Source organism: Falco punctatus (assembly GCF_963210335.1).
Source record: "Falco punctatus genome assembly, chromosome: 8".
NCBI classification, from domain to species: Eukaryota; Metazoa; Chordata; class Aves; order Falconiformes; family Falconidae; genus Falco; species Falco punctatus.
In genome coordinates this window covers 24,184,521-24,200,216 of record NC_137588.1, presented here as the reverse complement: position 1 = coordinate 24,200,216, position 15,696 = coordinate 24,184,521, and the positions used below count along the sequence as shown (strand labels likewise).

The following is a 15,696-nucleotide window of genomic DNA, read 5'->3' as shown; positions in this document are numbered from 1 at the left end:
AAAATAAAAGAATTAGCAATTCGTGTCTAAAGACAATTAAATATTTTCTATTGTTAGACACAGAATGAATCTGGATAAGCTGATTTGTCTTTATTTTATGGGTGTACAATTAAATTCAGTATCAAAAGTTCCCCTTGCGGTGACCCAGGCTACAGTCATCTGAAAAAAACATATTTTCCATGACTTTAACAAAACATCTGAAATCCCCCTGGCTGAAACTTTAATACTATTTAAATATAGAAGCAAATCCTGTTAGATTAACATCATCTGAATAATTTCATTGACTTCTGCTGAGTTAAACCGACTTCAGTAGGAGCAATCAGGTGAGTATATTTGTTAAAAATAGGATTTAGCCTCAGGCTTTTAGCTTTTAATTTTGCTAACCTTGTTTTTTCGATTGCTATTTTCAAGTTTTGTTACTGTGGGATTCAGATTCAGCCCAATAGTAAGAAAAAGAATCAGTTATTGCACATACCTTCGCAGTTTCATCTCTCAGATTAAAAGTCAGTTCTAGATTGGTGAGAAAGAGATCAGAAAATTCAGGATACATATCCAAAACTTCCAGTAGATCTTCTCGCTGGATCTTATGTAAGTCACAGTAAGTTAAAGCTCGCACATCGGCATTTGACTTCCCTGGTTTTGCATAAAGATGTACCATCTCTCCAAAAATATCATTTTTGCCTGCAGAAAAAAAATAAATAGATGGATATTATTATTTTAAACATAAGCCATTGAATTGAATGATATATTTCTTTATGATAATGGTGTATAATATCACTATGTGATCTTACATGAAGTTTCACAATCAGATTACCATTGCACATGTTATTGTAAATCAAAAGTATTATTAATATTAATAGTAAAATTATGTAAGCCAATGAAGTTACATAAGCATAAAACAGAATTAAGTGAACAGAAAATCTAGTTCCATCACAGTTTTTCTTCAGTTCCATCAAAACAGCATGACTAGAGCAGTTTCCTTTGTCCTTTCTTGTAAAAAACATTATTTGCTGATTTAAATCCTATTGTTATGATCATAAAGGTGTGATTTCTGTTGTTCACTAGAGTCCAGGAGTTGTCTGGCCTGGAATCTCATTTTGTAAGAATTGCATGAAGAAACAGAACATACTTTAAATATATTTTAGTAGAAAATGACTTAGCTTTTATATTTGCAGGGAGAATGCAAAACTTCCAAGATGCAAAACTTATTTTGGAGAAGCTGTTTAAATATAGCTGCCTCTGTTTTGATACTATTACAACTCTTTCCACCAATGTTGACACATTCGCAGTACCTGTTTTATAAAATTGTTATCTCTACTTAATTGCTTGCTTTCCCCAAATCTGCACCTAACCTTCATAAATGCAGAGCAGCTGCAGCCAGAGACTGGTAAAAATAAGCTCCAAACCAGGGGCTGCAGGGCTTAGCTGTGAAATGGGGTTTGGTGGGGGAACTAGGAAAACACTTGTGGAAAAGAACAGTGGTCATAGCAACTGAGAAACAATAGACTGGTAAAAAAGAATACAGGGGTGATTTTGCCTCTGTTAAACATTTGTGGCTTTTGCATTAGATTACTACAAGTATTTCTGATTTCTCCATTTTCTGAAAAGGAAGCTGAAAACTGAGTAAGCAAACAACTAAAAGATGCAAAAAATAATTTAAGGGCTGATTTACAGTGAGAATCCTAAAGAACACTGTCTGTTTAACTTATCAATGGGAAGATTAAGAGGTAAGGTTATATTGCATATATCCTTATATAGAGAAAAAATTACTTGGTACTAAATGCCTCTAGAATATTATAAGGAATGCATAGTAAGAATCAATAGAAAGAAACTGAAGCAAGATAATTTTATACTGGAAATAAAGTACATATCTTTAACAATAAAAATCATTAACTATGGAAATAAACTGCTAAGAAAAGTGATGACTTCTTCATCTCATTACATCTTCAGACCAAAACCCTTTTCTTTCATCAAACACAGTTCATTAAGCACAACAGATGGTTAAAGGTATGAAATGTAACAGGCATCAGTGATGTAACAGAGGTTACCCAATATAATCTAATAGTCCTTCTGGCCTTAATGCTTATGAATGCAGAGCTCCTATTCAAGGCACATAATACCTTCTCCACAACACAACTGTTGACACGATTACAGTATTATTGTATCTTGCCTGCAAAGCTCAGAGAGGTGGTAGATTCTATGAGGTCCACAGGCACTGTATTTCCTAAGAATCTGGCCCAGAATTGCTCTTGTCAGGTCAGTACTGATCAGACCTTACTCAGAAGCATCAGACAGTGCTTGATGAGTTGAGGGGACAAAACCAACATTTCTCAGAACTCTCTGATTTCTGTGATGAAGTTACAATATTTGCTAAGGGTGGAAACTTCATCTATTGTAGATCTGTCTGACTGAAGTCTTTTCAATCCCAGAGACAAAATCTGAGTGTTTTCTATGTCAATCTCTGTATGTAGGTTTTTCAGAAAGAGGAATTAAGTAAAAATGTTTTGCTAAGTATTGATATTCCTTATTAGGTGTCTGTGTGATTTAATCGCAGAGTAATTTTCATTTCTATCATCCTTTATTCTTTTTTAGCAGATTCTTCAGGCTACCACAGACTCACTAACTGGAGCCAGCTACCAGGCAGGCTCCTGCCTCATGGGTTGTGCAACAGATGTGGGCCCACAGAGCAGTTGTGCCCAACTGTCTCTTTCTCTCTGTCTGGACCACCTTTCCCTGGAAGAGCAGGACTCCAGACTGTGGCACCTGGTGTGAGGAGCCGCAGGCTGGAAGAAATATAGAGATATTGTCCTGCAAATACCTGGGTTTCTGCTGCAGCATGGGAGCGCAGGGATCTGATATGCATAACATGTGAAAAAAAAAAAAAAAAAAAAAAAGGCATGCAAAAGACCAGTCTGCATCTTTGGTTCAGGATGAAATTAATGAGTTCATAAATTTGTCAGCTTTTCTTGATTGTGAGTGCTACAGAAATTTGTGTTTTTGATGTAAGAGATGAAATCCTTGATGAACCACACTGTTCATAATCAGGGAAAGACACTCCACACAGGCAAGTAAAAATCTCAGTGTTATACTTGCATGGTCCCTACTTTTCTTGAGTCTAAAGCTGGCCCAGATGATGAGATGCAACAGCAAGAGGTGACAAATCATCATGGTAACATCATCTTAACCTGGGGAAGGATTTCTGTAGGCACACCTTTGTACCTCTGCTCATATATCCAGCCTGCAAAGGACTAGCAGAATAATCAGTAACAGGTGGATTAATAGCAACATACTGCTATCTGTCCACATTTTGCTCCAGCTACTTCTCTGGCTGTAAGTTCCTACAGTGGATCATAAACATAAAGGAGAACATATGAATGATGTTACAGCTGGTGTACATTTCCATACACTAAAATCCTTACTCATCTATTCAATTATTCTTTGCATTCTTATTACCTGATATTAAATTGGAGAAACAAAACGGTAGCTTGTTTAGGTAGGGTTTTAGTTATTTTACTTTAAAAATTGCTGTAGCTGATGCAGTCTTGTTAGTTCCACAGAGGAATCATCACCAGCTGCAGGTGAGCTCCCAGCTGGATTGAACATTGCTCTGAGCCATGTTCACTGGGAAAGAAAACAAGTAACTCCACGTACTATGCAAACATGAACAAGTTATAAGAAATACAGAGGAAACGCTGGTGTTACTACACTTAAATATCAATCTAGATCAGTTTAATCTGTTATTCCCTTCCTTTTCTATATGTTCAGTGGGCAGAAGCAGACATTCCTGAAAACCTCTGGGAGACATTTCGAATGCCTAAAGTAGATATGTTTTTCTCTGGTTAGCATATAGGGCGTCTGTGTGCCTCAGTACCCTCATACACTCTTCAAGAAAAGGGTGTCCTTGACTTTGGTTCTTGCAGCATAATAAGAACTGGAGTAATTGGATATCTGCTTTACCACTTTCCTAGGGATAAATCTGACTCACTGCTGCTCTTGTATTTTAGGTATCCAAGGACATGGGTTCTTTGTTTCCCATCAATTATTGCGATAATGTAGACTTTGCTCCTTAAACAAATATTTATCTTCTTGCTTTTAAATAACAGTCAGCAAAATGTTAACAAATTTCCTTCCCCAGGAACAACAATGGATATTTCTTTTTTATCTCATGACTCTTTTAACATGCCTTGTAGTAATCTACTTACCAAGAATGGCTACAACAATGTCACTCTTAAGGATTTCAATGGAGCCTCTTGACACAAAGTAAAGAGCAGTGAGAACATCTCCACAGTGCACTAAAGTATCTCCAGGAGGTGCATGTGTTGTCTTAAATTTCATAGCCAAAGCTCGAAGACAGCCTTTGCTGGCCCCCCGGAAAGCTTTGCAATTCTGAAGCAAGTTTTGGTTGAGGTGCAGACAAATGTCAGCTTGTAAGCATTCTGGAAACCCCTTCAGGACCTGGAAATACAAGCATAAAGATTTAATGTGAATGTTATGAAAGTTGCTTTATATAATTTTTATGTTTTCTTCCTGGACGGAAAGAAAGAAGTGACATAGGAATAGAGGTGGCCTTAAGAGCTGTCGGAGTACTGCAATTCAACAAGTGCATAGTGTAATCTATATTGTGAAGCTTATGCAATGTGAATACTAATGTATGTGGTGGTTACAAAATTAATTATTAAGATTTCTTTCATTTCAAGAAATGGTATCAAGGTATATGAATGAATATACTGCAGTAAAATAGCAAGGCAGGTAAGGGTAGAGTCTTGACTGAGTTTCACCTATTTGGACTAATATGTCTATTTCCTTCTTATCAATCATAAAAGTACCACATTTAATATAAAAGAAGTTTTTGCTGAAATAACCATGACATTTGTAAAATGAGAGCTTTCTGAACAAGATCAGATACTTTTCAAAAAGACAGAATTTTAACGGGATTTTCATGTTAAATATATTCTGCTTTATAAGTGTAGGAATTAGATTTTTATCAGAAAAAGCAACACATGCTACTGAAACAATGATGTTATGCAGATTTACATAGGCAGATGATTAGTTCAGCAAACCACAGGGCTAGTTGCTATGATCCTTGCTTATCTCTTACTCAGAACAACCGGAGCTTGCCTGAAGTAGAACCACGGGATTCCTCTTGGGTACCATGGTAACATGTTAATTTTGTTTAGAAGAAGAAAAGTGAGCTACTTATGACATGGTCATTATGTGTGAGCTTTTCTAAATTGTTTAGGATCATATTATCTCTGATTCTTTTAGAATCTATAAACATTTCTGCTACTGGCTTCTATGGGAGTACTGCCCACCTTGTGACTCTGCCTGCTGTGTTAAGGAATGGGTGATATATTATTGTGCACTACCCTTTCTTCCCTTTAAATCAGGGGTCCTCAAACTATGGCCCACGGGCCGGATACAGCCCCCCAGGGTCCTCAATCCGGCCCCCAGTATTTACAGAACCCCCCGCCCCCGGCAGGGGCTGTGGGGGGAAACGAAGCAGCCGCAGATGACTGCCTGCCACTTCATCCGCGCGCTGGCCCCCTGTTTAAAAAGTTTGAGGACCCCTGCTTTAAATCCTTTAAATCTGCTCTCAGTGTTGTTATTGGGTCATGTGCTTTCCCTGGTACTGCCTACATCTGTTGCATATTTCTGAGAAGAAAACATGAACTGATTCTACCAGTCTTGTGAATATGTGATCAGGATGTGTCTTTTCATTATTGGACCAGCCTATTCATTCATTCATATTTATCCTCTCCACTGTTTTTCTACAAACAAGTAAATATTTCTGCACAGAAAAAAATATATACAAAATGCATCACTTGTTGTTATATTAATTCTTACTTCAGCACAATAAAGGTCTGTGCGCTTACTCTTATTGCATAAAGATATTCACAACTCAAATCCCTTGTTAATGGAGAAGATGAACACATATCTGATATGAAGCTTCTGTCCACACAAGCCAGGCTATGATTTACAAATGAAATATTAGTACCTTTAACTGAGTTGAAATGTTTCTATGATTGCTAATGGAAATCAGTGCTGTGAAATAACAAACAATGTTTTAACACACATAGGTACAAAAATTTTATGAGCTATAGGGCATCACCACATGAAAGTTATACATCCTCAGAAAAAGCCAGCATTAACAATAAGCAAAAGAAAATATGATTTATGAAAAACTTCTGTGGTGCCAGTCAGTTTCCAGTATCACCCCACTAGAAATAGCTTAGTATGCAATTACTCTTTTTACTTTAATGTAATTGTGTTGAAATAAAAAGATTGATATTCTGATAACCAAATAAATCTGGTCAGCGATAAAGGTGGAGAAGAAGTGCAAGTCTTTATGCTGAAATTGTTCTCTAGTCACTTGAGTAAAAAAGACCTATTTTGAATTAATTTACTATGTATCTATCTATAATATAAAAGAGCTCCATTTTTTTATAGGATACAAAAGAGGAAATATATTTTCAATTCAGAGTTACTTACAGGAAAAGGTATTTGAACTGTTAGAAAGACAGGAGCACAGCCTTAGTATAAATGGTATTAATTTTTCACATCAGCTTCCACTTATCTCATTTATCAAGGGATTGTACTTTACCATTAAGCAAAAACCGAGCAGACCATGTGTGTTGGTTTATATTTCTGAAGATACTTTGGGTATTTCTTTAAAGAAAACGTTATTTTGATAATTTGTTTATACTTACATGAAACTGTTCTAAAATCTTTGCATATTAGTTAGTAGTTATTTATATGCCAATAAGCTCTGAAAGATACTAGCCTCTGTTCAAGTGCCTGTGATTAAAAAGTCCCTGCCCCATGGAGCTTACACTCTAAAATTGTTATACATCAGAGAGGAAGAACACTCACTCTTTAACACCACAGTTGTCAAATGTCTAGAAGGAAGACAAGTGCCCAAATAACATTATTTTCCAATAAAGTTTTGTAGATTACTCCACTAACACAAGTTTAGAAATGCAAGAAAGAAGCTGATTTGAAGATAAATTTGTTAAAATATTGCTATATACTACGTTAATAAAATAAGCTTACCATATCACACACATTTTATATAGTGAAGTATTTAATCCAAGTCCAGTAGCTGACACCATACAGAATTTGATGTTTTCAAACTAAGTTTTATGTTGTGCAGTACAGACAACATCTTGCCAACCCAAGCCTACATGCACCTTCCTAATATTCAGGGTTTCATTACTTTGAGAAAATATTTCTTATTCATCAGTTTTTAGCTTGGGTTAATAAGGAAGTATCTGGTTTTCACAGAGACCTTTGATTGTCTGTGTAGAGCAGGAACAATTGTGTTGAAAATTACATTCTTACAATGTGGCAATCAACATCAATACATTACGTGTATGCATCCTGACAATTCTAAATATTAGAAAATCATCCATGCAGTCTTCAAAGTCATGAGATTATCTTAAAATAATAAAAGTCTAAATATTGCGTTTCACTTCTTTTCATTTGCTTTGAGCTTTTGGAGTCTTTAAACACATTGAAGTCACACTCCAATGTAACAGAAAAAAAATTAACATACACTTTTCTAAACCACTAAAACCTAACATAATATTAAAATTACATGAATACAGGGCTAGGTAGTGTGAAAATAAATTTCAAAATAAATTTTTGAAAATGATAAAGCTAGAATTGCTCTTTAAATAGCATTATTTTCAATGACAAATCCAAAACTAATAAATCAATTGAATACAATTTTGGGTTTCAATTGTTCTGTCTTTCCTAACATGTTTCTATTACACTCAATATCTCCTCCACAGTGATTCCACTGGGCTCTGGGGAGAAAAATCTTGGCTTCTCATATTTGGAATCAGAACTCAAGCATATTTCAAAAGACACGGATCTTCTAAAAAACACATGTAACAAGTTATAAAACCAGTGTCCGCGTCCTCCCCAAAACAAAAAACCAACCCCCCCCCCAAAAAAAAAAAAAAAAAAAAAAAGGAAAAGCAATTGTGATGCTTCTGTGACATAAACTCCGGTTGTCTCCCATTGATAGTTGGTCAAGTCCAAGTTGTTCAGTTGTTTCTTCCTGTCTGGAATAAAACTTATTCCACATCAAATAATGTTGGTTTATCTACTTGGCATGCTTAGAGAGGAGGAAAGTGTCATTCAGACAGAAGTGAAGCATAAATGTGGAATGAGTGACTGAAGTCTGGTGAGGATAGCAGGACGTGATTCATATTGTCTTGAAGAATGTGGTCTTTCATAAGTGGAGGGGGAGTCCAGCTTCATTAATTTGTCTTTTTCAAGATGACAACAAAGTATCAGTCATACATGTATCAGACATCTTTGTGACAACAGAATTGGAGACATTTATGTGCTCTGACTTCCAACAACTAGTAAATGTTTGGGGCAATGATAACTTTGTTTTGTCTGGAGACATGATAAGATTGATGAGAATGTTTAGATTTTCTGCCCTCAGTATTATATACTCTGGAACAAGTATTAACATCTGTCCCACAAAAAAAATATTTAGAAAGCATCCAAGCTGAAAGATATCAGGATATTAGTGACAATAATTGTCATTAAATGTAGAAATATCACATTCTACACCAACAGAATCACAGAATGGTTGGAAGGGATCTCTGGAGTTCATCTTGTCCAGCCTCCCTGCTCCAGCAGGGCTGCCTAGAGCTGGTAGCCCAGGATGATGTCCAGATGGCTTTTGAGTATCTCCAAGGACAGAAACTCCAAAACTTCTCTGGGCAGCTTGTGCCAGTGCTCAGTCCTCCTCACCATAAAAAAGTGTCTCCTGATGTTGGAATGGAACCTCCTGTTTCAGTTTGTGCTCATTGCCTCTGGTCCTGTCACTGGGCACCCCTGAAAAGCACCTGATTCCATCTTTTTTACAGTCTTCCTTCAAGTATTTTTTCACATTGATGAGATTCCCTGTGAGCCTTCACTTCTCCAGGCTGAACAGTCCCAGCTCTCTCAGCCTTTCCTAGTCTAAGCTCCAGTCCCTGCAGTCTGGCAAAGATATTCCTTTAATTCTGCATATAATGCTCTGTCATACATTTGCTCTGTGAAATATAAGTGGGATCAAACATTAAATGCCAGGCAGCAGCTGAAGAGAGCAGAAGAGGGCTCTGGTGTATTTTGGGTCTTCTCGGAGCGTGTTGAAACTCATTTTGACTAAGGTTTTCTTGTTCTAGAATCAGTCAGACTTTTTATGAGTGGCAAGTATCCAGCTTATAGAGGGAAAGATAAAGGTAAACTCTCAGGTTCATCTGACAATTTAAGATGGCATAAACTGAAAGAGGAATTCTGGTCCTTTCTGCATTATCTGTTTATTCCTGCCCTGTCTTGATCTCTCCTTGTGAAATGGTTTGAGAAACTGATCCACACAAGAATTAACCCAGCAAAAAATATTGAGCAGCTAAAGCTACAAAGAAGTGGGAATAAATATACTTTGTGTCATAGACTACACATACTTAGTCTCTATTTGGATCTCATCTACGTAATCTCAGGATATGTTCACATTGCTGAATAAAGTTCTTGAACAATATATATATTATAAAATAATAAATTTTGAACTAATTACAGGGAGCATCCCCCATGCCTTGAAGGGTTCACTCTAGTGGGAATTTATATTAAAAATTAACATTTTGTCTGTCTTAGTTTGTTCTGTAGGAATGAGTGAAATTAATTCATATGTTTGGTGAAATAACCTATGTCTTTAATTTTTATCTTTCTGCCACATAATTTTAGCACTAATCTGAGACTCTTTAGCTGCACAAATTGCACCGCACTTATGTTGTATTAGAATCTCTGTCTCCCAGTAGCTGTTCCCTCTGACGGAAAGAGTAGTGTGGGATTTAGTTCTGTCACAAATATCTGATTTTAATAACATCTTCATCTAAGCTAAACATTTCTGTAATTCAGCCTAGTATCTATTTCTAGAAAGAATTTAGACTTTACTATTTCTGTGATAGTTAATTACAGAGGAACTATTTGTATAAGCAGAAGGCCAAAACCTTTCAAAGAGGTTTCACCTGTTAGAAAAGAATGAACAAGGTCACACGTGGCAATAATTCTATTCCAGCAGCTCCTGGGGTCCACACAGAATAAGCATTATTTCTGTTGATTCCTCATCTTCATACAGGAAAATGTTGCAGAGTCAGATTTAATTTTTATTTTTTTCCCCAGGATATGAAGGAGTTCCTTACAACAGTTGAGAGAGAAGAGAATCAGTGTGTGATGATGAGCTAACTCACCTTTCAATGAGATTTGAAGTCTGAAAACCTTATCAAGAATTATTGCCATGACACAGATTTATGTGACATTTTTATGTTGAAATTACTGGAACTGCAGTGGATCATTCTTCATCTATAATCTTATTACAATTTCTGAATACATCTGAAAGGTGATCTCTGAGAAACGATACATTGCTGGGTGAGGAGGACAGAAAATTATTTCAGTTTCTTTGACTGTTGACCCCTTCATCAACAGAAAAGTTTAATATCTGTAGAAGCTGGAAGATGACCAGATCCATGTCTTTCCAAAAATATAATGATAGTTGAAAAACTGTTAATTGCTCTTGTTTTTGAGATGTTAGACCACAAAATACATTGCAGTTAGAAACTGTAAAGGATCGCTTTGCAAATAGATTGACATTCTAGAAACTTCTTTTTTTATTTTCCTATGATGTCTTATTTTCTGTAACTTGATTAAACAAAGGCATTCATGTTTTTAAGTGGTCTTGTTACAGAAAATGAAAGAACAGCTTTACAGCTAACCATATCTGAGCTACTTTCTGACAGGCTTATACATCTTATGATTTCCATTGTGAATATAGACAAATAGCAGTATCACTTTCCACCATGATTACATAGACCCTCTGTTTAACCGATTACTAATAGTTTTTGCTCAAAACGCTTCTAATTTGGATTAATCTTCTGATGGTATAAGGAACTTCTCCTTGCTTTTTTTTAAATTTTAATTTACATTTCTAATTCTCTGGTTCAAAGATATTGCTGGCACTAGTTCCATTGGTAGAATCATTTTAGTCATAGGAAGTGATCATCGTGGGGGCAAAAACAAGAATAACAAATGTAGTGCTGTCATCCCGTGACCAGTGGCTAATTTCTCGCAAAGGAAGCCCTACCAAAGCAATGGTGAACCTGCCTTTTATTTGATACAGTAGCATTACTGGCTCTGAACCTTCAAGATTGCTATGTTCTCTGCTGTACTTGCATGATCACTGTAGCCAAGACAACTTATCACAAGTGTAAAACCGGCCATTTGCTTCGATACTTGCAGAAGGTTCCATAAATTTATGCATAAAAATTCTGACTTGCTCTCTCCTTTCATGGTACTGAGTAAAATGCAAGATAAAAACACATCTTTCCCATATCCAAAATTTTAATTAACGTGTACATTTGACTAAACCCACTTTCCAATGCTTGTCCCACTTATTTACTTCTTAGAAGTCTTTTAAAAGATAAAATAAACCAATAAAGCTGTTCAGATGCACAGAAGATCCATGGAAAGAAGGGGGTGGGGATTGTAAAAAACACATGCATAACTTAAAGAAGGATCTCAAACACTAAATATGTCGTCTTTGTGGGGTAAGCATCACAGACATGCTATTATCAGCGCTGGACTGATAACATTGAAATGAAGGGGGAAAAGAAGGCAAAGAGAGTTTAGGAAAAACAGAACAGGATAGTTTAAAAAATTAAAATAATGTCTGAATCTTTGGGACTGGTGACACCTTTCATGAAACAATATACATTGTAAAATATTTGTTTGTAATTGAACTTTGCCAGTGTATACCACAGGGATATGATTTAAATTATGCTTATTCTATAGACTCAATATTTTTATCCAGATTAAAATAAATCCCAAATCCTGTTTATCCAGTCCATGCGTAATTATGTGGAACTGTTTTTGCCAAAATACATTATGCAATGAAACATAATCAAAGAGATGTAGAAATGAAACAGAAGGGAACAAATGAACAATGTTCACAGCACATTTCACCTGCAGATCTTTAAAGCTAATTTTAAGTTTAGCCATTTCAAATGAGCGTAAAGTACCAAATTCTGGTTTACAGTATTAAGTGTAGGATTTTGTTTAGGAAATCAAGTTTATTTAATCTCAGTACAGTATTATTCCTGAGGTTAAAAGTTGGTTGGTTTTGTTTTTTTTTTTTACTGTTCCTGAATTCTTAAGTATATTACTGATGATAATTAAAAGCATCTTTTGAAATATATGTCTAATATTATTTTTATATATATATGTGTGTGTATACAATGCATGTACATATATATATATAAATGTAAATTTTTCATGCATTTCAAATTGCAAAGGAGAAAGAAGACTGAGGTTTTGAATTTTATTCAGTTTTCTGTCATGAAATTAGAAAGAAAGACACATTGGATCAAATTCTGCCTTCAGATATTTGCAAAAAACTCCCAGTAAATATTGGCAGGAGTCAAACGTATTTGTCTGAGGACAGTATTAGCCTGTTGGTATGTAAATGCAAATATTTCATGCAAAATTAAGTTAATACCACATGCAAGTCCATCTCATATGCACATGGCTTACAGCCAAGAAAACTTCATTGGTGCTTGTGCTAACATGCATATATGGTTTGAACCAAGAGCATTCACGCAAGGGAAAATGCAGAATGATCAGCATGGCAACTTTGTCAGAGTGACATTCCTACAGAGCAACTACCTAATGCAAACCAATATGCACATGACCTTTTTTGGGCAGAGAAGCATGATTTAAGTTGTGGGGTAAAACAGCAATTAATAAATGTGGTTAGATTAGCAATTTTAATGTCTAATTTTTAGTAACCATTTTGCCCCACATCTGATTCTACTTGGATTATTTCAGTTTGCTATCTACCCCTTCATCATGCAAAGAGTTACAATTAAAATTAGAAAGCATTGAACAAGCTCTAAACCCGACAGATAACATGGATATTCTCCACACTTTATACTGGAATTAAATTTGATATAAATACCTCCTGCTCTTACCAGTGGGTGGTGTTATTCCATGTATTTAGGTATGAAGCAGACAGGAAAGAGATAAATCTTTCATAAGTACAACGTAAATCACACAATTCTTTTATTATCCTTGCACTAAGTGTAATATATTCAAACTCACTTTTTAAGAAAATTAAGCGACTGCCATAAAATTTGAGGGATAAAAATGTGAACAGAATAAGAAATAAAATATAACAAAACAAGGTACTAAGCTTGATTTTTTTTCCACATTTTATTTAGAACAAAGCCTCCAAACTGCCTCACAATCATATTGCAGAATATGGGCTGTTTAATCCATTTAGTTATTATTTCACATTAATGACAAGTCCAGGACTAATTCCAGTACAGCAGTTCCTGCATTACGCAAAGTTTAACCTGACAACATCCAGTTTCAGTTACTTCAAGTTATTTCAAGTGAAACAGGTGTTCTTAGTACATCCATTAGTGGTAATGAATTAGTTAAGGCGTACATGATTTTGTAATATCTTCAGAAATAATTCAGTGAGTTACTTTAGGCTTAGGCTCCACCCACCTGCAGTTTAAGGGCCTGATCCTGCAAAGTACTGAGTATCCCACAACCTCATTGCCATCAGAGGGGGATTAAGGCCATTCAGTGCCACGCAGGATGAAGCTACTGATGTTGCCTTCCACTGCAGTAATCCCCAGCAAAGGTTTATACAAGTATCCCTCTGGAGAGGACGCGTGGAAGTGGGAGGTGAAGCCCAGTATATTTAATTTGCTGTCTTGGTTTTAAAATCTGCTTTACTTAATGGTAACCATAAAGTCAAGCTGTCAGTGATTCATCTTTATAAAATCTTTTGATTGAGACCATTGTTTCTGTTTACTGCATAAAAGTGTACCACTCTGACAGTCATTCACAAATATATGTATAGATACCACAGGGAAGATGTTTGAATTTATGTCCAAATTTTGATGTTGATGTCTAGTTAAATTGTTACAAAAATGTATAGATTTTCTTGTCTTGCCAGCTTTATGGAGAGCTCTGCAGTCTCTAATCTATAACTCAGAATAGCTCTGGAAAACATCTCTCTAGAGACACAGATTCATAGATTCTTAAGATATACAATGCTCTCAGTGTCTTCAAACCTATGTCAGCTTTGGAGAAAAAATGTTTCTGTCTCCAGAAAATAAGCCAGAAATATAAATGCTTATTTTTGCTCATTAGCAGATTGTTATTCTTTTTTAGCTGGCCACAGAATATATTTTTATACAAGAAACATTTACAGTTTTTTTATTAAAAACAGAAATTATGAGTGTAGTACCTTGTAATTTCCTAGAAATGAGATTTTGTGGATTGCTAAACAGTTGGTAGTACTGTGTTGACTTTCAGTGCTGAATTATGTAGTTGCGAATGCAAGTGAACTATTGTTCAGATTATGTTATGATTAGAATATTTCACTCTGAAAAGATCAGCTAATCCTCCTGCCTGGTCCTCTCTTCCACCCACCCTCAATGTACTTGTTCTAGATTACATGATAGGATTTTAAAAAAGAATTGATCTCCACAGGTTTTATAGAAAAGTAAATCTATAGACACCAAAAAAGGTACTCTTGTTTGATAGTGGAAGTGGAAAATCAGGCCAAAGAACAAACAAAACTCTGGAACAGCTATGCCTGAAATAAGAAACCTATCATTTTTTTTTTTTTAATTGGCTTAAGCTTACAGTAGTCAACGGCAGTTCTCAAGCTTCCCTATGCACAGTGAGAGTTCAGATTTCTGGTATAGCTTATTATATATAGGTAATAATCTAGGGAGTTAAATGTTTGGATGCCAAACTTGTAATGGCTTGGTTTTCAATAATTGCTATATATCCACCATCTTAAGCTTGTACTTTTATGGCTCATAAATAATGAAGACTTACAATCTGTTTCTAAATTCTCACGCATTTATCTATTCCCCAGCATCCGTGCCTGAAAAACTGAACAACATACCATGTTCATGTCAATGCCGTTGGTGTATGTCCATGCATGCTGGAAGTATTCCTCAAGTCGCTGCCGCAGAGGGTTGGGGATTTGATGAAAGCGTATAAACTCCTTTACTCGCAGCATCTGCATGTGATACCGTGCAGTTCCTGAGTAGAGTCTTTGGATTATTGCAGATACGTTTCCAAAAATGCTAGCATACATTAATGCTGGATTAAATAGAAACAAAATTTACTTAAGTCATATTGGGTTTTGCAGATGATGCAACAGTTCTTATAATGTACTTTTAATGTTAAAGAGCTCAAGTGAGACTAGTAACATTTTCAGAGATGTGAAATTGATTTACCTGAAGCTTTTTATTGATTTGATTGTATCAGTTCCAACTCAGCAGATGAGGCTTAAATATTAATTTATAATCAAGTTGGTAATATTTATCTTTGGAGTTTGTAGTCCTGAATTGAGCATTTTAAATTTGGTTTATCTAATTTTAGGGACTTTGGTAGAACTAAGAACTAGGAACTAAGGTTATGTACAAGTTCTGAACAAAGGATAGAGTTAAGAAGGTACACATACATTTATAGGTTTGGGGTTTAAATCAACAAATTAAATTTAATTACAATTATCCAAAAATTATGGGCTATAGTTTCCTAAATCCACTCAAAACTCGACTTTCTACCCTACAGGAAACTGCAGACACTGATACACAACACAAAATTTCTGACAGT

At 35.5% G+C, this 15,696-nt stretch overlaps 1 protein-coding gene across 3 annotated transcripts in view; it reads right to left on the bottom strand.

Moving 5' to 3' along the window:
* The window catches only part of KCNH7 (potassium voltage-gated channel subfamily H member 7), a 232,842-nt gene that overhangs the window by 25,540 nt on the left and 191,606 nt on the right, over positions 1-15,696 (bottom strand). For 2 of the 3 annotated variants that reach the window (XM_080399102.1, XM_080399103.1), the window contains 3 exons: positions 14,981-15,180; positions 4,203-4,455; positions 476-681 (listed from right to left, as the gene is read on the bottom strand). In XM_080399102.1, coding sequence (XP_080255228.1) covers positions 476-681; positions 4,203-4,455; positions 14,981-15,180 — 659 coding nt within the window. Of the gene's footprint in view, positions 1-475; positions 682-4,202; positions 15,181-15,696 lie in introns of those variants that run through there. The other variant, XM_080399104.1, reaches the window with a different exon arrangement.